The sequence below is a fragment of the Mixophyes fleayi genome, chromosome 8 (assembly GCF_038048845.1).
Source record: "Mixophyes fleayi isolate aMixFle1 chromosome 8, aMixFle1.hap1, whole genome shotgun sequence".
Classification (NCBI taxonomy): domain Eukaryota; kingdom Metazoa; phylum Chordata; class Amphibia; order Anura; family Limnodynastidae; genus Mixophyes; species Mixophyes fleayi.
Window position 1 is genome coordinate 68640665 of NC_134409.1, and position 26142 is coordinate 68666806.

The 26142-nt window shown below is 44.0% G+C and overlaps 1 protein-coding gene across 1 annotated transcript in view; it reads right to left on the bottom strand.

Annotated features, from left to right (window-relative positions):
- LOC142099330 (flavin-containing monooxygenase 5-like) overlaps positions 1-26142 on the bottom strand; it is a 111451-nt gene that overhangs the window by 49778 nt on the left and 35531 nt on the right. Inside the window, exon 3 of the mRNA XM_075182677.1 lies at positions 10131-10319. Within this exon, the coding sequence (XP_075038778.1) occupies positions 10131-10319 (189 nt within the window). The remainder of the gene's footprint in view (positions 1-10130; positions 10320-26142) is intronic.

The following is a 26142-nucleotide window of genomic DNA, read 5'->3' on the forward strand; positions in this document are numbered from 1 at the left end:
CTTCCAATGAACGAGGAAACGGAGGACTCCTCGCGAAATTTTTGCATCCAATACCTCAGTAATCTCGAAATCCTCCTCCTGATGAACTTGAACTGGCTGCGGAGCTGAGGGAGGAGTTGAGAAACGGTTGATGATAAGAGGTTTGAGTAAAGACACATGGAAAGCATTGGAAATCCGAAGATTCTTAGGAAGAAGAAGTTTAACACATACTGGATTGATTATTTGAATGATCCTATATGGACCAATAAAACGAGGGGCGAATTTCATAGATGGGACCTTCAAACGAATATTTTTGGTAGATAACCAGACACGATCTCCAATTTTTAGTGGTGGAATAGCCCGCCTCTTCTTATCTGCAAAAGACTTATATTTGTTAGATGTCTTCTTTAAACAGGTTTTGACCTGAGACCAGATATTTTTGAAGGTCTGACAAACAGTCACCACAGCAGGAACTTGGGTGGGCGGGAGGGCAGGAAATTCCGGAAAAGACGGATGGTGACCGTAGACCACAAAAAATGGAGTTTTGGATGATGACTCATGGTACATGTTGTTATGGGCGAATTCAGCCCAGGGAAGCAATTCTACCCAGTTGTCTTGATTGGCTGAAGAGAACATCCTTATAAAAGTCTCAAGATCTTGATTGACTCGTTCAGTTTGTCCGTTAGATTGCGGATGGTAAGAAGATGAGAGTGCTAATCGTATGCCCAAGGTTTTACAAAGGGCTCGCCAGAATCTGGAAACGAATTGTACTCCTCTATCAGACACAATCTCCGACGGACATCCATGGATACGGAAGATCTCTTTAATGAAATGTTCAGCCAGAATAGACGAGGAAGGCAAACCAGACAGAGGGACGAAATGAGCCATCTTCGAAAATCTGTCCACCACCACCTAAATAGTATTATGATTCTTACTAGGTGGTAAATCAGTAACGAAATCCATACTAATATGGGTCCATGGTTTGGACGGAATGGGTAGTGGTCGCAGCAACCCTGCTGGAGTTCTGCGGGAGGATTTGAACTGGGAACATAACTCACAGGAAGCAATGAACTCTTTGACGTCTCTCCTCATTGAAGGCCACCAGTAACTTCGAGAGAGAATCTCAAAGGTCTTGTGTTCACCGGCGTGTCCAGAAAAACGGGAGGCATGGAACCACGAAAGGATTTTCCTCCTTAGAGTAGGAGGCACAAGGGTCTTCCCAAATGGTAGCATTTTGGTGGAGGAGGCAGCCAGTGAGATACATTTGGGGTCTAGAATAGTATGGCTGGAAACCTCTTCTACTTCAGAGGACGTCACAAAAGCTCTAGATAGAGCGTCAGCTTTTTTGTTCTTGGCAGCTGGTTTGAAGGTTATAATTAATTCAAAACGGGAAAAGAAAAGAGACCATCTTGCTTGACGAGGGTTCAAGCATTGGGCAGACTGGAGATATGACAAGTTCTTATGATCCGTGAAGATCGTCACCGGATGGCGAGCTCCTTCCAATAAGTATCTCCATTCCTCTAATGCAGCTTTGATAGCCAGTAACTCCTTGTCCCCGATAGTATAATTCTTCTCTGCGGGCAGAAGACCCCGAGAATAGAAGGCACAAGGATGGAATTTTCTCTGTTCCGAGCGTTGGGAGAGAATGGCTCCCAAGCCCACATTAGAGGCATCTACTTCTAGGAAGAAGGGAAGTGTCACATCAGGCTGTCGAAGAATTGGAGCCGAGGAGAAGGACTCTTTGAGAATTTGAAAGGCTTGGAGAGCCTCAGATGACCATTGCTTAGGATTAGCCCCTTCCCGAGTCAGGGCCACAATAGGGGATGCAATGGAAGAAAAATCTTGAATGAAGCGTCTATAGTAATTGGCAAAACCTAAAAAACGCTGGATAGCACGAAGAGTAGTTGGCTGGGGCCAATGTAGTACAGCATTCACCTTGTCTGGATCCATCTTCAGGCCAACTCCGGAAACTATATACCCCAAGAATGGAATCTGGGGCAATTCGAATGAACATTTTTCTAATTTACAGAACAATGAGTTTTTCCGTAGCCTGGAGAGGACTTCTGCCACATGTTGGTGATGAGAAGGCAGGTCCTGTGAAAAGATCAATATGTCGTCCAGGTAGACGACGACACATACATATAATAAGTCCCGAAAGATCTCATTGATGAAGCCTTGGAAAACAGCGGGGGCATTACACAGCCCGAAAGGCATTACTAGATATTCGTAATGCCCGTCTCTGGTGTTGAACGCTGTCTTCCATTCGTCACCGGAACGAATTCTGATTAAATTGTAGGCACCACGAAGATCCAACTTAGTAAAGATACGGGCTCCCTTGATGCGATCGAATAACTCAGTGATCAACGGAATGGGATACCGATTCTTGATAGTAATGGCATTGAGTCCACGAAAATCTATGCAAGGGCGTAATGATCCATCCTTCTTTTTGACGAAGAAGAACCCAGCTCCAGCGGGAGAGGTGGAAGGTCGAATAAACCCACGCTGGAGGTTCTCCTGTATATACTCAGATGTGGCTTGAGTTTCAGGTAACGAGAGCGGATAGACCCGGCCCCTGGGAGGAGTCTTGCCAGGTAGAAGGTCGATCGGACAATCCCAAGAACGATGAGGAGGAAGACGTTCAGACTGAGCTTTATTAAACACATCAGTAAATGAAGCATACTGAGGAGGGAGTCCCGGTGAGGAAGATGAGATGGAAGATTGCTGTACTTTGAGAGGAATAACTTGGGAAAGGCACCGATGGTAACATTCAGACCCCCAAGACGTAACTTGAGGAGTGCGCCAGTCAATCTGGGGAGAGTGACACTGAAGCCATGGAAGGCCTAAGACAATCGGACTTGTCGTAACTGGAAGGATTAAAAACGATATTTCTTCATGGTGCAGGGCACCAATCTGAAGTGTTACTGGAGACGTACTCTGGGTGATGAGACCGTTGATGAGACGTGATCCATCTATAGCCGTCACAGTAATGGGTGTTCTTAACGTAATTACTGGTAGAGACCATTGATGCACTAATGATTTGGAAATAAAATTTCCTGCTGCTCCGGAATCAATCAATGCCTGTGACTCAAAGGTTTTGGTAGCAAAGGAAATCGTAACATCAAAAGCGCAGACTTTAGATTTCATAGAAGATGGAGAGGACTCCAGGGACCCTAACTTTACCTCTCCAGAACTAGTTAGGGCCTGGCATTTCCCGATCTCTTAGGGCAAGAGCTGAGCATATGAGTGGAATCAGCACAATAGATACAGAGTCTATTCTTGACTCTTCGTTTCCTCTCCTCTGAAGATAATTTGGAACGTCCTATCTCCATGGGAATCACAGAGGGTGAAACTGGACGAAATTGAGGGTTTGAACGAAGAGGTGCTTTAGCAGAAGTTGTTCTCTCAGCCTCTCTTTCACGAAATCTCATATCAACACGATGGCAAAGAGAGATCAGATCTTCAAGTGACGAAGGAAGCTCCTGGGTAGTCAGTGCATCTTTAATTTTATCGGAGAGCCCCTGCCAGAAGGCGGCAACTAGGGCTTCAGTGTTCCACTGAAGTTCAGAGGCTAAGATCCTAAATTGAATGACGTACTGGCCTACTGTATGAGATCCTTGTCGCAAACGGAGGATGCTGGAAGCAGCGGAGGTCACACGACCTGGTTCATCGAACACACTTCGGAATGTAGAAATGAATTTGGCACTATCTTGCAATATTGGGTCGTTTCTTTCCCACAGAGGGGAGGCCCAAGCCAGGGCTTGTCCAGAAAACAAAGAGATAAGATAGGCCACTCTAGAACGATGGGTAGAAAAATTTTGAGGTTGGAGCTCAAAATGGACTGAACATTGGTTAAGGAAACCCCTACAAGTTTTGGGGTCCCCATCGTACTTTGACGGAGTAGGCAGGTGAAGCGTAGAAGCTGTAGACACCTGGGATGGCACTGGGGAAACGGAGGAAAGCACAGGAGCCTCCGTAGTGGCTGTCACAGTCTGTCCAGATGTTCCTTGGGAGGTTAATGATTGATAACACTGAAGTAACAGCTGTTGGCGGGCATCCTGTTGCTCCACACGGCTGACCAGATGCTGCAGCATCTCTTTGGCGGTAGGTTCCGTATCTGGGTCTGTCATGGCCTGATCTTACTGTCACGGGCACTAGGAGTCTTTACCCAGGGATCACCAGGTGGTAGGCTTACCAGAGCAATGTAGGTGGTAATAGGGTACTCTGGTAGCAGGGTGATCACGGAACAGTAAATAGCAGATGATGAGATGCTCAGGAAAGTCTATGACTAGCAACACTGGTAATATGGAGGTAATAGTACACGAGGAACTGTATGGACAAGGACACGTGAAGGTAGTCAGTGGTCTGCGATAGCAAGTTGTACCACTGCTATAGTGAGGAGAAATGTCCAACAGAAACGAGGAGGTGATGAGAGTCAGCGGTCTGCGGATAGCAAGTTGTACCGCTGTCTGAGTGAAGGAATGGAATCCAAGTGGAGGTATCCGGGGAGTCAGTGGTCTGCGATAGCAAGTTGTACCACTGCTATGTGAGAGGATACTGGAACAGGTGATACTGGAAACAGGGATCAGTGGTCTGCTACTAGCAAGTTGTACCACTGAATATATATGTGAGGAGGTGCACGGGGAGAGACTGCAACACAGGGTAAACACGGCACCTTAACACGATCCACAGTAATATGCACAATATAGATATATATATGAATGACTGAACAGCACTGCAAATATGGAAAGTCTCTTGAAGTAATCCGGAACAAGATAGTACAGTCAATGATGGCAACAGACTCAGCGGATAGCAGACTCCAGAGGAGAACCAACACAGTCCAGCAAGATATGCAATACACCAGCACAGTCAATGAGAAGTATGCATACCGTGGTTCAGAAGCAGGCAATCAGACAGGAGTGCAGCGATACCTGAGCGGCAGGAGGCCGGCAGGATGAGAAGTCCCTGGATGGATGAAGCAGAGGTCTAGTAGGTGCAGCGCACAGGTAAGTAAACCAACAGGGACACGAATCCACAGGAATCGGTAGAACGCGGAACTGGACTCTTGGAGGACCCAGGAGACTGGTGATGATCTAGCAGCAGGATAGCGGATGAGACACGAATCCAATGCTGACAGGCGGGTAGAGACCAGCGGAACACAGGAAGGCGTGGAGAGCGGATCAGCAGTAGATGGACGATTAGCGCTGGCAGCAGCAGCAGGACTCTGCGGACACACGGAGGTAACCAGTAGCAACCAGCAGGTGCAAATAGCGATGGAACACGGGTGAGCAGAGTAGACCAGGAGCTGTTGATCACGGAGAGTAGCGGATGGCAATAATAGCAGCAGTCTCGAGGAAACACGGGAGAGATGAGATGAAGACTGCAGTGCACCGAGGCAGCGGATAGGAATCGGCTAACAGTCACGATGATGAAACACAGACGAGTTGTACGCTGGAGACTGTAGTGCACAGAAGCAGCGGATAGGAATCAGCTAACAGTCACGATGAGGAAACACAGACGAGTTGCAAGCTGGAGACTGTAGTGCACGGAGGCAGCGGATAGGAATCAGCTCACAGTCTTGATGATGAACAGGTGAGTAGATGTGGAGAGTGGCTGAAGTGCACGGAGGCAGCGGATAGGAATCAGCAAACAGTCACAATGATATGAGCTAGAGTTGAAGTGGCTTAGAAGACTGTAGTGCACGGAGGCAGCGGATAGGAATCAGCTAACAGTCACGATGATACACTTGATGGTAGAAGTGGTATGGGAACCACAGTAGTAGAAGTGGTTTGGAAACCACAGAGGTAGAAGTGGTTTGGAAACCACAGGAATCAGCAGCGCTGAATACACGAGGAAACACAGGAACACCTTCAGAGACTCATGGGGAATGAGACTCCAAGATCAGGCAACGTGGTGTTGACCACAGGTGCTTAATATAGGGAGTGTTGCCTGATCTGCCAATTAAGTTAAAGGGACATACACTGAAGGGTAGGAAAGGGCTGCGCATGCGCAGACCCTCAGGATGGAGGACGGCCACGGTTCCTAAATGTCCGGGAAGAGGCACTCACGGTCCGGTGAGTGACATCCAGGATGTGGTCTTCCGCCTGGACACACTTCAAGGGTCATTAATCGTGCACCCAGTGGCCCCTTCTGGATAGAAGCTGCCACTACTGTCTCTGCCTCCACTAGCTCAACCACTTCCACAAGCTCCCAAGGATTGTGTATACCACCTCCAGAGAACTATGACAGTGACCCGAAGAAGTGCTGTTCCTTAATCAATGTGCCATACAGTTTGAACTTGCACCTGAAATTTTTTCTTCAGACAGAATTAAGGTGGCCTATATAATTTATCTTCTTTCGGGCCAAGTCATTGCCTGGGCTTTTCCATTGTGGGAACGTGACCATCCGTTACTCCAGTCTTTTAGTCTTTTAGCACATTTATATCTCTTCACAATCCTCCCACACCAAACCCTCCAACTACTATCAGTGCCCAGGATCTTACTTCATACTTCAAGGATAAGATCAGAAATGATTTCATCTTCCATGACAAGCAATCTGCTCAATTTCTTTCCAGCACCCTCTGACACCCTCTCTTCATTTGATCCTTCAAATGAAGATGAAGTATCTACTCTCTTCTTATCTTCCTACTCTTCCTCCTGTCCTCTTGATCCAATACACTCACAAGTTGGTAAATCCATGCCTCCTGTGCTCATTCCACCTCTATCTAAAATCTGTAAACTCTTCCTCGCTTTGCTAGCTTCCCATCATTATTCAAACACACAGTGATTATTCCTATTCTGAAGAAACAAAATTCTGATCAAAACTCTCTCAAATTACCATCCCATCTCAGCTCCCATGCCCCATCAAGCTTCTAGACAGACTTGCCTACACTCGCCTCACACGCTTCCTTTCTGCAAACAACCTATTGGATCCTCTTCAGTCAGGCTATGATACTCAACACTCCACAAAGACTGCATTGACTAAGGTCGTTAATGAGTTGATCACTGCTAACAGTAAAGGGCATTACTCTCTTCTAAATTTCCTGGATCTCTCCTGCATTTGACACTAGTGTCCACTCTCTTCTCATACAAACGCTGCAATCCCCAGGTCTGCAAGATACTGTCCTATCCTGGTTCTCATCCTAACTTTCTAATCACTCTTTAATTGTCAATTTCTCTAGATCCACCTCGGTGCTGCTTCCTTTATCAGTTGGACAGTCTCACAAGGCTCAGTACCAGGTGCTTTGCTTCAGAACAGCCTTTTTTGCAAAAGTGCAAAGCTACAAAAATGCAATCTTGGAGTCCTCACTATTCCGTTAAATGACCATTTCACAATGTGTTTTTTAATTCAAATCATGCAGAACTTATATAGAGCTGATGAAGGTCAATTTATTCTGCACTGCTGTTCTGTATGTGGTTGGAGTAGGAGTAATGATAGGACTACCACATCAAAGCAATGCCAGAGTATTAAAAACACAACAAAAAAATACTATTATTAGTGGAAATAAGAATGGATTTGTGAGGGATAGGTCATGTCAAACTAATCTAATTAGTTTCTATGAGGAAGTTAGTGGCAACTTAGACCATGGTAGTACAGTAGATGTGGTCTACTTAGATTTTACAAAGGCCCTGGATACAGTGCTACACAAGAGGTTGGTTTTCAAAATAAGGGAACATTTGTACTTGTCTCAAAAAGTGGTTGGAGAATAGGGAACAAAGAGTTGTGATAAATGGAACATTTTCTAATTGGTGAAAAGTTTCAAGTGGAGTACCTAAAGGTTCTGTGCTGGAGCCACTCCCTTTTAAATATGTTTATAAATGACATTGGTGATGGTTTAGAGAGCAAAGTTAGAGTTTCCATTTTTGCAGATGACACCAAACTTTACAAGATAATGAAATCAGAACAAGATGTAGTTGTTCTACAGAGGGACTTAAATAAACTGGAGAACTGGGCGGCCAAATAGTAGATGAAGTTTAACATAGATAAATGTAAGGTTATGCACTTAGGGATCAAAAACAAGCACATATTCTATAAATTAAATGGGATTAATGAAAAAAGGTTTGGGACTGCTCGTACAGAGTAGACATAGTAATAGTGGTTAATGTTAAGCAGCGGCTGCAAGGGCCAATAAATGATTTCCATGTATAAAAAGGGGCATACATGCAAGGGAAGACTATGTGATTTTGCCATTATATAAATCGTTGGTAAGACCTCATCTTGAATACGGAGTACAGTTCTAGGCACCACTCAATAAAAAGACATATTGGAACTAGAAAGGGTTCAGAAAAGGGTGACAACATTGATAAAGTCATTAAGTTATGAGAAAAGGTTAGCTAGTTTAGACATGTTTATTTTAGAAAAGAGGTGTCTTAAAGGGGGTATGATTACTCTGTACAAATACATTATGGGTCAATATAAAGAAATTTCATGGGAAATATTTACCCCAAGGTCTGTACGCAAGACATACAGTCACCCCCTAAGGTTAGAGTAAAGGACGTTTCACAACTAGCAAAAGAAGCAGTTCTTTATAGTAAGGGCAGTCAATATATGGAATTCATCATCATCATCATCGTCACCATTTATTTATATAGCGCCACTGATTCCACAGCGCTGTACAGAGAAGGCATTTACATCAGTCCCTGCCCCATTGGAGCTTACAGTCTAAATTCCCTAACATACACACACAGACAGACAGACAGACAGACAGAAATAGAGAGACTAAAGGTCAATTTTGATAACAGCCAATTAACCTACTAGTATGTTTTTGGAGTGTGGGGGGAAACCCACGCAAACACGGGGAGAACATATAAACTCCACACAGATAAGACCATGGTTGGAAAGTGAACTCATGACTCCAGCGCTGTGAGGCAGAAGTGCTAACCACTTAGCCACCGTGCTGCCAGGGAAGGTTGTGATGGCAGATTCAATTGAAATGTTTAAGAAAGAGTTAGAAAAAATTAAAGCATAAAAGGGAATCCAGTGTTACGAACGTTAATTAAAATGAAGGATAGTAATGGATCTAGAAAGAAATAGGTCTGCAATATTGGGTCAGGAGAGACTTTACCCAATTGAAACAGATTGGCGGTTGCTTCATCTGGATCAATTTCAAATATAAGTGAGTGATCGCAGGAGATCCAAAGTAGGTTGAACTTGATGGACTGGTTTACTTTTTTCAAACTCATCAACTATGTTACTATGTAACTATTCACTTTTGTCGATTTAGTGAACCAGGGGGTGGTGATGATAATAATTGATCGGTTAGATTTCAGTTTTCTCCCCACTCAATATCCCTATTACCCCAGAATAAGGTGCTTGATATTATTCCTGTTGTTGCATTGCAGTGATGATCAGGGGCGGGCTGGCCCGGGGTCAGGGGGGCGGTGCCCCCCGGGCCGCTCAGTCAGACCGCTATTAGGGCCAGGGGGTAGGCCGGCCGGCCGCCCCCCGGATGCAGCATACCACATCTTTACCCGCGGTGGCATCTGATGACACGAGATGCGGCCGCGTCAGCGCACAGGCAGCCGCATCACATGACAGGCTATGCGGCCGCATCCCTTGTCATGTGATGCGGCCGTCTGTGTGCCCCCCGGGCTTCCCTCTCCCAGCCCGCGCCTGGTGATGATAATTAATTAGTCAGTCTTAAAATTGATCATTTTATTTCTGGTTGTAATGATAAGAAAACTTTATGTGCCTAGTCTGCATTATCTATCGAATCCTCTGATCTTCCCATGTCTGACCAGTTCTCCCATCAGAAGGAACACATTTTTGCCCTGCAGTCAAATTTTAATTCACTTACCAAATACATTTACCCCTATAAAAGCTCCAATATGTGCAGAAATTGGCACATTATGTCACAAGAATAAAATAAACAGATATATAACTTTGCCATTTTCTATGTTCTTATTGTCACGTTGCACTGAGCCTTACAGCAGCTGCACTTTCAGTTACTTCCATAGATGCCAAATTCTCTACATCACAAAGCAAGTTTCTAGGTTTCCCACCAGTAAGTCAATGTAAATTAAGACACCTGTGTCCTTACAAGCATTCAAACTACAATTTGATAGAGACTATTAAAACATACATGCATTTTCCTATGGATAATCCTGTATTGTAGGTGTTAATTATTACTGACGTATTCATTTTCCTTATCATACCTTAAACTGGATGTGTTTCAGAAGGTCGAAGTTCTTGGCATACATCTGGAAATATTCCATGATTTTAAAATTGTGCATGTAGTTTGGGAAATCATCTGGAGCTGGGTAATCACTAAAACACATCATCTCCTTTGATGTGTTAATAATGACAGATTTATAAATACTGGCTCTACCATCTTCAGGATTATTCTGTTTAAGAAACACATTTGTGTGTGAAATACCAAAATCCTTCATTATACTGTACATCTTTTTAAAATATACATACATACAATAATTGTCAAGTGCTCAATTCATAGTAAAGTGTATATTTTGATTCAAAATGGGTGTCATCACCCTCATAGGCAACTGATTAGTTATATGAATAGAGTATGGTTAGGGTAAGTCAATCTACGTTCCTTATATGTGGTGTGTATGTAGGCGCTAAACCTACATACCTTTAGGTGGTAAAAAGGAATTTTAATGATCAACCATTATGTTTAAAACAAACATTTGATCCGGCCAGTACATTACATGCATAAATATTTAAACATTGACAAAATATAGTTATCAAGACTTGATGTACACACACTATGGGGGGTATTCAATTGACGGCGGGATCGCCGAAAACCCCGCGCTCTAAAAATATTACCGTTAATACGGTAATCTGCGCGTAAATACCGTTAATACGGTAATTTACTCGCTGGGTTTCAGCTTGCAGCTCAGGGAGCAGTTACCGTATTAACGGTAATATTTTTAGAGCGCGGGGGTTTTCGGCGATCCCACCGTCAATTGAATACCCCACTTAATGCTGAAGTATATAAAGATAATGAGAATCACATCCATATGTAAGCAAAAGTGTTATAATGAATTATCCAATGTCCAACCGGGTGTCAGGATTTTGCACACTAGAAGAAACGTACAGCTTTTTAACTATAGATCAGAAGAAACTGAAAACTCTGTGAATTACAGTATAAAGTACATTATCTCATTATATATATATATATATATATATATTGTAACAAAGGGAGGCATTTATCTGACAAGATGCAAAGAAAACATACAAGCAGAATAAAACATTATGCACCTAGATTGAGGTTAAACCAGGTAAAGACTTATGTATAGTTTAAAGTTTGGTTAACTTACATGATTAGAAAGCTCCTTCCTCTCAGCAAACAGACAGGGTGTGTCTGTTTGTGCAAACAGAGCTAGTGATAGGCGTTTCCTCTTAAAGAGAAGGTGGGTGTGTCACCTGTCCATCAAGCTAAGGCTGGGGGAGAAGTATCAGGTATAAAAGCTTGTTTGTGTCATTTGTTCAGGGAGACCAATGCTGGGGAAGCTGGCTGGTCTTGAGAGAGATTGTCTATGTCTAGCTAGCGTTTAGGGTCTCCATATCTGCTAGCTAGACAGACAATGAGTACTCATAGGGTCCTATCTGTATTATACTATGTGGCGCCCCTCCCTATTTGTTTTGTTATAGATGTACTTTTGCGAGTTTGGCAGCCGCCTGGACATAGGAACTTTTGCTGTCTATTTGGACATTGTTTGAACTTATACCTCTTCTCAGAGTTACGCGCTGTACTATCTATGGTTGTGATTTTATGCTATATATATATATATATATATATATATATATATATATATATTATATATATATTTCTGAGTAGTCTGTTGTGTCTGGACCAGGCATATAATAATACAAAATGTAGCTAATCTGTATTTATAACACTCATTAGTGGGTAACATTATACCGTAGTGATATATTATTTGTAAATTGTATATGAAGAAAAGCTTTTTTATGGGGGGATGATCATATTTTAAGCATAGATATGTACACTGTGGAGTATTTTCTATGTATTTCCATTGTGAAGATTACTATATATTTTTTATTTATGTGGGATGATCACGTTTTGAGCATAGATATGTACACCTGGGACTTTTTTTTATATGTGTTTCCAATGGGTAGATGGCTATATCTTTTTTATTTAGATGGAATGATCATGTTTTAATCAGAGATATGTACACTGTGGACTATTTTCTATGTGTTTCCAATGGGAAGATGGCTATATCATTTTTATTTCCGTGGGATGATCACGTTTTAAGCACAGATATCGACACCCGAGTGTTTTCTATGTGTTTCCAGGGGGAATAAGGCTATATCTTTTTCATTTATATGGGATGATCACATTTTAAGCATTGATATGTACACTGTGGACTGTTTTATATGGGCCTGACTCATTAGGGCGCGTATTCTGACCGCAACCTGTGCTCGGAATTTGACGCTTGTATTTAGGCTCTGCATGCGCCCAAATTCATCAAGCCACAGATCTCAAGATCCGTGGACTGTTGAATTTGGGAGCAGATCTGCTGTAGTACACAGACACTGTAGGTACTTATATACCTGTTAGCGCCTTTTGAGCCGGCAGATCGGAATGGTATTACAGCCGTCTGATTCACCGGCATTTTACTATGCAAAAAATTGAAGAAAAAAAAAGGTTGGGTATCACAAATAGAAAGCAAAAGAAAACAGAAATGATCATATGGGGCACTCAAATGGACCAAAAATTGTCTGAAAATTACTGTTAAATATATCTTTATTAAATAAACTTGACATAAAAATTCTAATAGCGAAATATTAAAAAGTGTAGATGAAATGCAATTAAGGAAAATATAAACTGCTAAAATAGACAATAAAAATTGTCAAGCCGCGTCACTGCTTTGAATCATATTAGTACCATATATTGGGTCATGAGTATGTGTCCTAACTAATCCCCCCCCTAATGCTATTAAGCCTAGGGCTAGTTTCTTTGAAATTGGGGGACAAAATGCGTGGGGTTCCCTCTTTTACACCAAAATCAGCACTAGACCAACCAGTCTGGGTTGTTGCACTATAGCAGGGGGAGACGAGGCAGGGTATCTCCTGCCATAATGTCAAACCAACCCCAGGCTATTTAGCATGGGGCTGGATTCCTTATGGAGTCGGGTCCACAAAAAACTGTGCGGGTATCCCCCCTAGTGAGACCCAGCCCCGTGCTGAAAGCACAAGGGCTCTTCCTACACCCCTGGGACAGTGGGTGTAGGGTAATTAAGTGGTATAAAAGGAAAGATAGAGTGTAAAACATAATTTTAGTTTGTGGAACTTCAAGTCCCAGCAATCCAGAGCTGCCATTAACAGATTGGGCATGCTGGTGCTTGTAGAACTACAAGCACCAGCATACCTATGGCAGTCAGAGCTTGCTGGCATTTGAAGGACCACAAGTGGCAGCATGTCCTGACACCCAGGGCTCGCTGGTGCCACAAAAAAATAAACATAAAACACACAACCCTCTTTCAATCACATTACTTTAATAAAAATAATACAAACCCTAAAATAAATCACACCACCCTCCTTATAACCACATATATTGATTAAAAATGATAAAACTCCATATACTTACCATCTGATGCCTTCATCTGTAAGGGATCCAAGCTTGTAAGCCTTTACTCCAATAGGCTTGAAGAAAAACATACCAAAAACCATAATATTTTTGCTGTCCAAAGTAATAACATTCCAGGTCCTGAAGTAGTCCCACCAAAATAAAAAAGTAAATAATATATATATATATATATATTAAGGATGAGCGGACTCGGATTCCGCTAATCCGAGCCCAACCGAACAGTGCGGATCCGACGGGATCCGAGCACTGTTCGGGTACTTCTGGCCGCCAAAGGAATCCGAAACAAGGCTATGACATCCAAGTCTCGCGTCGGATCTCACGATACTCGGATGTCATAAATACTCACCTTGCGGCCGCCATCTTCATTTCGCCTGACATCAGGGAAGAGGGAGGGTGTGTAGGGTAGTGGTGCTCCTGCGTGATCAGTGCTCTGTCCTTGCTGAGTCCAGTATTGCTTTATGCCTGTGTCCAGTGCTCTGTCCTTGCTGAGTCCAGTGGTGCTTTTGTCCTGTGCTCTGTCCTGCTGAGTCCAGTGGTGCTTTTGTCCTGTGCTCTGTCCTGCTGAGTCCAGTGGTGCTTTGGCCAGTGTCTGTCCTGCTGAGTCCAGTGGTGCTTTTGTCCTGTGCTCTGTCCTGCTGAGTCCAGTGGTGCTTTGGCCAGTGTCTGTCCTGCTGAGTCCAGTGGCGCTTTAGTCCTGTGCTTTGTTGTGCTAAGTCCATACAAATTTTATAATTATTAAAATCTCTTAAAAATTACTAAAAAAAAAATTATTTTAAAAATTATACAAAATTAATGAAAAAAAAATAAAATTAAGCAGTTCTAAAGAATAGGTACTGCAATCAATATTATATTTACTACGTTCATTGTTTAAGCAGTTCCAGAGAATAGGTACTGCAATCTATATTACATTTAACACGTTCAATTTTTAAGCAGTTCCAGATAATAGGTACTGCAATCTATATTACATTTACTACGTTCATTCTTTAAGCAGTTCCAGAGAATAGGTACTGCAATCTATATTACATTTAATACGTTCAATTTTTAAGCAGTTCCAGATAATAGGTACTGCAATCTATATTACATTTACTACGTTCATTCTTTAAGCAGTTCCAGAGAATAGGTACTGCAATCTATATTACATTTAATACGTTCAATTTTTAAGCAGTGCAAGAGAATAGGTACTGCAATCTATATTACATTTACTTCGTTGATTTTTTAAGCAGTGCAAGAGAATAGGTACTGCAATCTATATTACATTTACTACGTTCATTCTTTAAGCAGTTCCAGAGAATAGGTACTGAAATCTATATTACAAGAGAAAGTGAGCTGGTAAACCATTGCGATTCCACCAAGCATGTAGCTCTTGTGGATGAAGCCCTTCGTACGCTTTGCCAGGATCCGAGGGTGGTCACTCTTTTAAAGTCAGAGGAATACATTCTGGCCACTGTGCTCGATCCTCGGTTTAAAGCGTATGTTGTGTCTCTGTTTCCGGCGGACACAAGTCTACAGAGGTGCAAAAACCTGCTGGTCAGGAAATTGTCCTCTGAAGAGGACCGTGACATGCCAACAGCTCCACCTTCATTTTCTTCCACACCTAAGGCTGCGAGGAAAAAGCTCAGTTTTCCTAAAAGACGCTCTAGCGGGGATGCAGACAACATCTGGTCTGGACTGAAGGACCTGCCAACCATTGCAGACATGTCTACTGTCGCCTTATTGGATGCTGTCACAATAGAAAAAATGGTGGAGGATTATTTTTCCTACACCATCCAAATAGACATGTCAGACAGTCCATATTGTTACTGGCAGGGAAAAAAAGGCAGTTTGGAAGCCCCTGTACAAACTGGCTCTATTTTACCTGAGTTGTCCCCCCTCCAGTGTGTACTCGGAAAGAGGTTTTAGTGCAGCGGGGAACCTGGTCAGTGAGCGGCGAAGGAGGTTGCTTCCTCAGAACGTTGAAAAAATGATGTTCATAAAAATGAATTATCAATTCCTCAATCAAGTACAGCACTGCCCTCCAGATAATACAGAGGGACCTGTGGTTGTTGAGTCCAGCGGGGACGAATTGATAATGTGTGAGGATGAGGAAGTACACACTGAAGGGGGCCAGGAATCAGAGGATGAGGATGAGGACCACATCTTGCCTCAGTACAGCCAGTTTAGTTTGGACAGGGAGAGATGAATAGCTTTTTTTGTGTGGAGGCCCAAACAGACCAATCATTTCAGCCACAGTAGTTTGGTAGGCCCTGTCGCTGAAATGATTGGTTTGTTCCATCTTGCAACTCTTTTTTTGGCATTATGTGCTCTTTGGGGCCTAGTTCTATCTCCATCAGAGATATTCCTGCAGGCCATGTCACCGGCGCAGCTATGTTGGTGTTAGACGTGCGCTGCATACTCTGTCTGATTTAGCAGAAGCTAGGCATTGCCCTTGATAAGCAAATAGGCTTTCCGTGATATTACATTGTCAGGGATTAGGCTAAACAGAGTGTCATGGTATTTGAGATCCCTACCTTACCTATACACAGCGTATACAGCGCTGCAATTTGTTCTATCATATTAATGTTTAGATAGGGTCTCTCCATATTAACACACTCCGCTTGCTCACATCACCCAGTTAAGCAAGCGCTATATAAGTGCCAACTTTTAGACACGTTAGGCAGCGTCTTCAATGAGAATACAGTCTCTATATAATTGTGAGTGCTTTAAGATCTTACATGACCTTTAATCAGGCCACTTTAATCGCTGCTCTATTACAGATCTCTGTCCAGTGATCATCATGCATATTTTTGCAGAACCAAGTTAAATATATAAACAGGGTCTCCTAGAATACGTACTATTTTATTTAAAGGAGTTTTAAGGGGCATTACACTCTAATAGAGGGACTCATCATTTCTATTACTACGTTCTTTGTTTTTGTAGTTTCAAAAAGGAGTAACTGCCGATTCTATTAATACTTTCTTTATTTCAGTAGTTCAAAAAAATAGTAACTTCCATTTATATTACTACGTTAATTGTTTGTGCAGTCCCAAAAAAGAGGAACTGCGGTCTTTACATCTATGTTGGTTTTAGACGTCCATCCGGGGTCCGCCATCTGTGCAGTGGAATTCAGACCTGTTGAGGGTGATATATTGTGGCCCCGGTACCAAATTGGGTACCGGGGCCACTCCACTACGCAGTCCAGATAGATGCGTATCAGATATTAAACTACATTCAGTGTTGGGGGCAAATCCAAAAATAATTAAAATGCACTGTCATGATCGAAAACAAGAAGTATTGACACGCTAGAACTCCACCCTCTATATGCTGCAGAGGATGGAGGAGCAGCCATATGTGCAGTGGATTTGAGTCCAGTTGGAGGAGATATTGTGGCCCCGGTACCAAATTGGGTACCAGAGCCACTCCACTACGCAGTCCAGAAAGCTACCGCGGTGCAACGTTTTGGACTAAAAAGAATATTGTGAGGTGTGAGGTGTTCAGAATAGACTGGAAATTAGTGGAAATGATTGTTATTGAATGTTATTGAGGTTAATAATAGCGTAGGAGTGTAAAAAAAACCAAAATAATGTATTTTAGCGCTTTTTTAAAAATAAATCAGAACCCAAAACCCTAAATCAGAACCAAAACCTTTCCTCAAGCTAATCAGAACCCAAAACCCAAAACAATAAAAGTGCCCGGTGCACACCCCTAATATATATATATATATATATATATATATATATATATATATATATATATGTGTGTATATATATGTATGTAGGGATAGCGGAGAACATCGTGGAGCTGTGACGGTCTGCGGATTTGCAGGAGAACAGCGTGGTGCTGTGACGGTCTGCGGATTTGCAGGGGAACGGCGTGGAGCTGTGACGGTCTGCAGATCTGCAGGGGAACGGCGTGGAGCTGTGACGGTCTGCGGATCTGCAGGGGAACGGCGTGGAGCAGTGACGGTCTGCGGATATGCAGGGGAAGATGGCGGCGGTCAGTGGGGAACGTACGGGGCCGACAGACAGGTAAGTGAGCCGGGTCTCGGTCTGGAGATACCGAGGACCCGGCGTATCACACATATCTTCTGATTCTAGTGGGATTTTTGGTGACTGTTCTGGCCAATCTAAGGGGCAGGTCAAGACTGTGTATTCTTTATATACTACACTATGCTGATAGCTGTCCTTCATGGGCTTACCACACCCCGGATTGGTTACGCCTCTCTAGTGACTGGCCAAACCCCCTCTGGTGGGCCCTTACCATTTTATTCCCCCTGTGGGCCCTTCATGCCCCTGTCTGACACTGCACATAGAGCATTATACACGCCGGGGTCAGGTGTTGGTGAATATGGCACTATAGCAATTTTGAAAGCGTATTTATTTCTAGGGATGTGCATCGGCGACTTTTGGTGTCTCGTGTTTTGTGTTTTGGGTTCGGATTTGTTTCGCAAAACACCTGCCGAAAGGTTTTGGTTCGGATTTAAGGTTTTGGATTCGGATTTTTTTTGAAAAAAGCATAAAAAGTTCAAAAATCAAGTTTTTGGGCTTATTTTCACTTCTACGCTATTATTACCCTCAATAACAATCATTTCCACTAATTTACAGTGTATTCTGAACACCTCACAATATTGTTATTAGTCCAAAACGTTGCAACGAGGTATCTTTCTGGACTGCGTAGTGGAGTGGCCCCCACAATATAATAAGAAAACCATCAACTGGTCTTAATTACACCAAACAATGTACCTGGACTGCGTAGAGGAGTGGTCACCACAATATAATAAGAAAACCATCAACTGGTCTTAATTACACCCAAAATTGTACCTGGACTGCGTAGAGGAGTAGTCACCACAATATAATAAGAAAACCATCAACTGGTCTGAATCGCACCAAAAAATGTACCTGGACTGCGTAGAGGAGTGGTCACCACAATATAATAAGAAAACCCTCAACTGGTCTAAATTGCACCAAAAAATGTACCTGGACTGCGTAGAGGAGTGGTCACCACAATATAATTTAAAAACCCTCAACTGGTCTGAATCGCACCAAAAAATGTACCTGGACTGCGTAGAGTAGTGGTCACCACAATATAATAAGAAAACCATCAACTGGTCTTAATTACACCCAAAATTGTACCTGGACTGCGTAGAGGAGTGGTCACCACAATATAATAAGAAAACCATCAACTGATCTTAATTACACCAAAAAATGTACCTGGACTGTGTAGAGGAGTGGTCACCACAATATAATTTAAAAACCCTCAACTGGTCTGAATCGCACCAAAAAATTTACCTGGACTGCGTAGAGGAGTGGTCACCACAATATAATAAGAAAAACCATCAACTGGTCTGAATCGCACCAAAAAATTTATCTGGACTGCGTAGAGGAGTGGTCCCTACAATATAATTAAAAAACCCTCCACGGGTCTGAATTCCAAAAAAAAAAAAGTTTCTTGACTGCATAGTGGGGTGGCCCCAGTACACTATTTTTACCGGGGCCACAATATAATTAAAAAACCCTCCACGGGTCTGAATTCCATCAAAAAAGTTTATGGACTGCATAGTGTAGTGTTCCCCACAATATTATTTAAAAATTTTGCAGCAACAGTCAACGTTGTTTAATATCTGATACACCTCTATCGGGAATGCATAGTGGAGGGGCCCCAGTACTAAATTTGGTACCGGGGCCACAATACCTCCTCCAACTTCCAAGTGTAGTGTTTATAACATATAAACACTACAGTAATTCTAGCACGTCAATACCTCTTGTTTTAAATAATGACAGGGCATTTTACTTTTGGTTTAATTTTTTGAATTTGTTGACATTTTGTTTTACTTTTTGAACATGGCAAACGACTGTTGAATGGTCACATAATGCCAAAAAAAGATTTGCAAGATGGAATTGTCCTTGGGCCCTCCCACCCACCCTTATGTTGTTGAAATAGGACATGCACACTATAACAAACCAATAATTTCAGCGACAGGGCCTACCAAACAACTGTGGCTGAAATGATTGGTTTGTTTGGGCCCCCACACCAAAAAAACAATTCATCTCTCCCTGTACAAACTAAACAGGCTCTACTGAGGAAAGATGTCGTCCTCATCCTCAACCTCTGGTTCCTCTCCCCCTACAGTGTGTACTTCCTCCTTGTCACTCACCGGACCGTGAGTGCCTCTTCCCGGACATTTAGGAACCGTGGTCGTCCTCCATCCTGAGGGTCTGCGCATGCGCAGCCCTTTCCTATACTTCAGTGTATGTCCCTTTAACTCAATTGGCAGATCAGGCAACACTCCCTATATTAAGCACCTGTGGTCAACACCACGTTGCCTGATCTTGGAGTCTCATTCCCCATGAGCCTCTGAAGGTGTTCCTGTGTTTCCTCGTGTATTCAGCGCTGCTGATTTCTGTGGTTTCCAAACCACTTTTACCTCTGTGGTTTCCTAACCACTTCTACTACTGTGGTTCCCATACCACTTCTACCATCAACTGTATCATCGTGACTGTTTGCTGATTCCTATCCGCTGCCTCCGTGCACTACAGTCTCCTATACCACTTCAACGCTATTATATTCCATAGTGACTGTTTGCTGATTCCTATCCGCTGCCTCCGTGCACTACAGTCTCCTATACCACTTCAACGCTATTATATTCCATAGTGACTGTTTGCTGATTCCTATCCGCTGCCTCCGTGCACTACAGCCTTCTCTCCTTATCCACTCACCTGTTCATCATCAAGTCTGTGAGCTGATTCCTAGCTGCTGCCTCCGTGCACTGCAGTCTCCAGCTTGCAACTCGTCTGTGTTCATCATCGTGACTGTGAGCTGATTCCTATCCGCTGCCTCCGTGCACTACAGCCTCCAGCTGGCAACTCGCCTGTGTTCATCATCGTGACTGTGAGCTGATTCCTATCCGCTGCCTCCGTGCACTACAGCCTCCAGCTGGCAACTCGCCTGTGTTCATCATCGTGACCGTGAGCTGATTCCTATCCGCTGCCTCCGTGCACTACAGCCTCCAGCTGGTAACTCGCCTGTGTTCATCATCGTGACTGCTAGCTGATTCCTATCCGCTGCTCCTGTGCACGTCAGCCTCATCTCATCTCTCCCGTGGGTCCGCAGAGTCCTGCTGCCGCTGCCAGTCCTATCGTCCATCTACTGCTGATCCGCTCTCCACGCCTTCCTGGTTCCCCTGGTCGCTACCCTCCTGTCAGCATTGGATTCGTGTCCCTGTTGGTCTACTTACCTGTGCGCTGCACCTACTAGACTCCTGCTTCTTACATCCAGGGACTTCTCATCCTGTCGGCCTCCTGCCGCCCAGGTATCACTGCACTCCTGTCTGACTGCCTTCTGAACCACGGTATGCATACTTCTCATTGACTGTGCTGGTGTATTGCATATCTTGCTGGACTGTGTTGGTTCTCCTCTGGAGTCTGCAATCCGCTGAGTCTTTTGCCATCATTGACTGTGTTACCTTGTGCTGGATTACTTCAGAGACTTCCTACATTTGCAGACCTGTTCAGTCATTTATATATATTGTGCATATTACTGTGGATCGTGTTTAATGTGCCCGTGTACATCCTGTGTTGCAGTCTCTCCCCGTACACCTCCTCACATATATTTTCAGTGGTACAACTTGCTGAAGGCAGACCACTGATTCCTGTTCCAGTATCACCTGTTCCATTCCTCTCACATAGCAGTGGTACAACTTGCTACCGCAGACCACTGACTTCCCGGATACCTCCACTTGGATTCTATTCCTTCACTCAGACAGCGGTACCACTTGCTATCCGCAGACCGCTGACTCTCATCACCTCCTCGTTTCTGTTGGACATTCCTCCTCACTATAGCAGTGGTACAACTTGCTAACGCAGACCACTGACTACCTCCACTTGCCCTTGTCCATACAGTTCCTCGTGTATTATTACCTCCATATTACCAGTGCTGCTAGTCATAGACTTTCCTGAGCATCTCATCATCTACTATTGCCTGTTCCGTGATCACCCTGCTACCAGAGTACACTATTACCATCTACATTGCTCTGGTAAGCTTACCACCTGGTGATCCCTGGGTAAAGACTCCTAGTGCCCGTGACAGTAAGATCAGGCCATGACAGACCCAGATACGGAACCTACCGCCAAAGAGATGCTGCAGCATCTGGTCAGCCGTGTGGAGCAACAGGATGCCCGCCAACAGCTGTTACTTCAGTGTTATCAGTCATTAACCTCCCAAGGAACATCTGGACAGACTGTGACAGCTACTCCTGAGGCTTCTGTGCTTTCCTCCGTTTCCCCAGTGCCATCCCAGGTGTCTACAGCTTCCACGCTTCACCTGCCTACTCCGTCAAAGTACGATTGAGACCCCAAAACTTGTAGGGGTTTCCTTAACCAATGTTCAGTCCATTTTGAGCTCCAACCTCAAAATTTTTCTACCCATCGTTCCAGAGTGGCCTATCTTATCTCTTTGTTTTCAGGACAAGCCCTGGCTTGGGCCTCCCCTCTGTGGGAGAGAAATGACCCTATATTGCAAGATAGTGCCAAATTCATTTCTACATTTCGAAGTGTGTTCGATGAACCAGGTCGTGTGACCTCCGCTGCTTCCAGCATCCTCCGCCTACGACAAGGACCTCATACAGTAGGCCAGTACGTCATTCAATTTAGGATCTTAGCCTCTGAACTTCAGTGGAACACTGAAGCCCTAGTTGCCGCCTTCTGGCAGGGGCTCTCCGATAAAATTAAAGATGCACTGACTACTCAAGAGCTTCCTTCGTCACTTGAAGATTTGATCTCTCTTTGCCATCGTGTTGATATGAGATTTCGTGAAAGGGAGGCTGAGAGAACAACTTCTGCTAAAGCACCTCTTCGTTCTAACCCTCAATTTCGTCCAGTTTCACCCTCTGTGATTCCCATGGAGATAGGACGTTCCAAATTATCTTCCGAGGAGAGAAAACGAAGAGTAAAGAATAGACTCTGTATCTATTGTGCTGATTCCACTCATATTCTCAGCTCCTGCCCTAAGAGATCGGGAAATGCCAGGCCCTAACTAGTTCTGGAGAGGTGAAGTTAGGGTCCCTGGAGTCCTCTCCATCTTCCATGAAATCTAAAGTCTGCGCTTTTGATGTTACGATTTCCTCTGCTACCAAAACCTTTGAGTCACAGGCATTAATTGATTCCGGAGCAGCAGGAAATTTTATTTCCAAATCATTAGTAAATCAATGGTCTCTACCAGTGATTACCTTAAAAACACCCATTACTGTGACGGCTATAGATGGATCACGTCTCATCAACGGTCTCATCACCCAGAGTACGTCTCCAGTAACACTTCAGATTGGTGCCCTGCATCATGAAGTAATATCGTTTTTAATCCTTCCTGTTACGACAAGTCCGATTGTCTTAGGCCTTCCATGGCTTCAGTGTCACTCTCCCCAGATTGACTGGCGCACCCCTCAAGTCACGTCTTGGGGGCCTGAATGTCATCATCGTTGCCTTTCCCAAATTATTCCTCTCAAAGTACAGCAATCTTCCATCTCATCTACCTCACCGGGACTCCCTCCTCAATATGCTTCATTTACCGATGTGTTCGATAAAGCTCAGTCTGAACGCCTTCCTCCTCATCGTTCTTGGGATTGTCCGATCGACCTTCTACCTGGCAAGACTCCCCCCAGGGGCCGGGTCTATCCACTCTCGTTACCTGAGACTCAAGCTACATCTGAGTATATACAGGAGAACCTCCAGCGTGGGTTTATTCGACCTTCCACCTCTCCCGCTGGAGCTGGGTTCTTCTTCGTCAAAAAGAAGGATGGATCATTACGCCCTTGCATAGATTTTCGTGGACTCAACGCCATTACTATCAAGAATCGGTATCCCATTCCGCTGATCACTGAGCTATTCGATCGCATCAAGGGAGCCCGTATTTTTACGAAGTTGGATCTTCGTGGTGCCTACAATTTAATCAGAATCCGTTCCGGTGACGAATGGAAGACAGCGTTTAACACCAGAGACGGGCATTACGAATATCTGGTAATGCCTTTCGGGCTGTGTAATGCCCCCGCTGTTTTTCAAGGCTTCATCAATGAGATCTTTCGGGACTTATTATATGTATGTGTCGTCGTCTACCTGGACGACATATTGATCTTTTCCCAGGACCTGCCTTCTCACCACCAACATGTGGCAGAAGTCCTCTCCAGGCTACGAAAAAATTCATTGTTCTGTAAATTAGAAAAATGTTCATTCGAATTACCCCAGATTCCATTCTTGGGGTATATAGTTTCCGGAGTTGGCCTGAAGATGGATCCAGACAAGGTGAATGCTGTACTACATTGGCCCCAGCCAACTACTCTTCGTGCTATTCAGCGTTTTTTAGGTTTTGCCAATTACTATAGACGCTTCATTCAAGACTTTTCTTCCATTGCATCTCCTATTGTGGCCCTGACTCGAAAAGGGGCTAATCCTAAGCAATGGTCGCCTGAGGCTTTTCAAGCCTTTCGAACACTCAAAGAGTCCTTCTCTTCGGCTCCAATCCTTCGACAGCCTGATGTGACACTCCCCTTCTTTCTAGAAGTAGATGCCTCTAATGTGGGCTTGGGAGCTATTCTCTCCCAACGCTCTGAACAGCAAAAATTCCATCCTTGTGCCTTCTATTCTCGGGGTCTTCTGCCCGCAGAGAAGAATTATACTATCGGGGACAAGGAGTTACTGGCTATCAAAGCTGCATTAGAGGAGTGGAGATACCTATTGGAAGGAGCTCGCCATCCGGTGACGATCTTCACGGATCATAAGAACTTGTCATATCTCCAGTCTGCCCAATGCTTGAACCCTCGCCAAGCAAGATGGTCTCTTTTCTTGTCCCGTTTCGAATTAATAATAACCTTCAAACCAGCTGCCAAGAACAAAAAAGCTGACGCTTTATCTAGAGCTTTTGTGACGTCCTCTGATATAGAAGAGGTTTCCAACCATACCATTCTAGACCCCAAATGTATCTCACTGGCTGCTTCATCCACCAAAACGCTACCATTTGGGAAGACTCTCGTGCCTCCTACTCTAAGGAGGAAAATCCTTTCGTGGTTCCATGCCTCTCGTTTTTCTGGACACGCCGGTGAACACAAGACCTTTGAGATGCTCTCTCGAAGTTACCGGTGGCCTTCAATGAGGAGAGACGTCAAAGACTTCATTGCTTCCTGTGAATTATGTTCCCAATTCAAATCTTCCCGCAGAACTCCAGCAGGGTTGCTGCGACCACTACCCATTCCGTCCAAGCCGTGGACCCATATTAGTATGGATTTCGTTACTGACTTACCACCTAGTAAGAATCATAACACTATTTGGGTGGTGGTGGACAGATTTTCGAAGATGGCTCATTTCGTCCCTCTGTCTGGTTTGCCTTCCTCGTCTATCCTGGCCGAACATTTCATTAAAGAGATCTTCCGCATCCATGGATGTCCGTCTGAGATTGTGTCAGATAGAGGAGTACAATTCGTTTCCAGATTCTGGCGAGCCCTTTGTAAAACCTTGGGCATACGATTAGCACTTTCATCTTCTTACCATCCGCAATCTAACGGACAGACTGAGCGTGTCAATCAAGATCTTGAGACTTTTATAAGGATGTTCTCTTCAGCCAATCAAGACAACTGGGTAGAGTTGCTTCCTTGGGCCGAATTCGCCCATAACAACATGTACCATGAGTCATCATCCAAAACTCCATTTTTTGTGGTCTACGGTCACCATCCGTCTTTTCCGGAATTTCCTGCCCTCCCGCCCACCCAAGTTCCAGCGGTGGAGACGGCCTGTCAGACCTTTAAAAATATCTGGTCTCAGGTCAAAACCTGTTTGAAGAAAACATCTATCAAATATAAATCTTTCGCAGATAAGAAGAGGCGGGCTATTCCACCACTAAAAATTGGAGATCGTGTCTGGTTATCTACTAAAAACATTCGTTTGAAGGTCCCATCTATGAAATTCGCCCCTCGTTTTATTGGTCCATATAGGATCATTCAAGTAATCAATCCAGTATGTGTGAAACTTCTTCTTCCTAAGAATCTTCGGATTTCTAATGCCTTCCATGTGTCCTTACTCAAGCCTCTTATTATCAACCGTTTTTCAAAACCTCCCTCAGCTCCGCAGCCAGTTCAAGTTCATCAGGAGGAGGATTTTGAAATTACTGAGGTATTAGACGCAAAAATTTCGCGAGGAGTACTCCGTTTCCTCGTTCATTGGAAGGGCTTTGGTCCTGAGGAGCGCTCTTGGATCAAAGCTGAAGATCTTAATGCTCCTGCCCTTTTGAAGAAGTTTTATTTAAAAAATCCGGACAAGCCCGGTTCCAGGCGTTCTGTGCCCACCTTTAAAAGGGGGGGTACTGTCACTCACCGGACCGTGAGTGCCTCTTCCCGGACATTTAGGAACCGTGGTCGTCCTCCATCCTGAGGGTCTGCGCATGCGCAGCCCTTTCCTATACTTCAGTGTATGTCCCTTTAACTCAATTGGCAGATCAGGCAACACTCCCTATATTAAGCACCTGTGGTCAACACCACGTTGCCTGATCTTGGAGTCTCATTCCCCATGAGCCTCTGAAGGTGTTCCTGTGTTTCCTCGTGTATTCAGCGCTGCTGATTCCTGTGGTTTCCAAACCACTTCTACCTC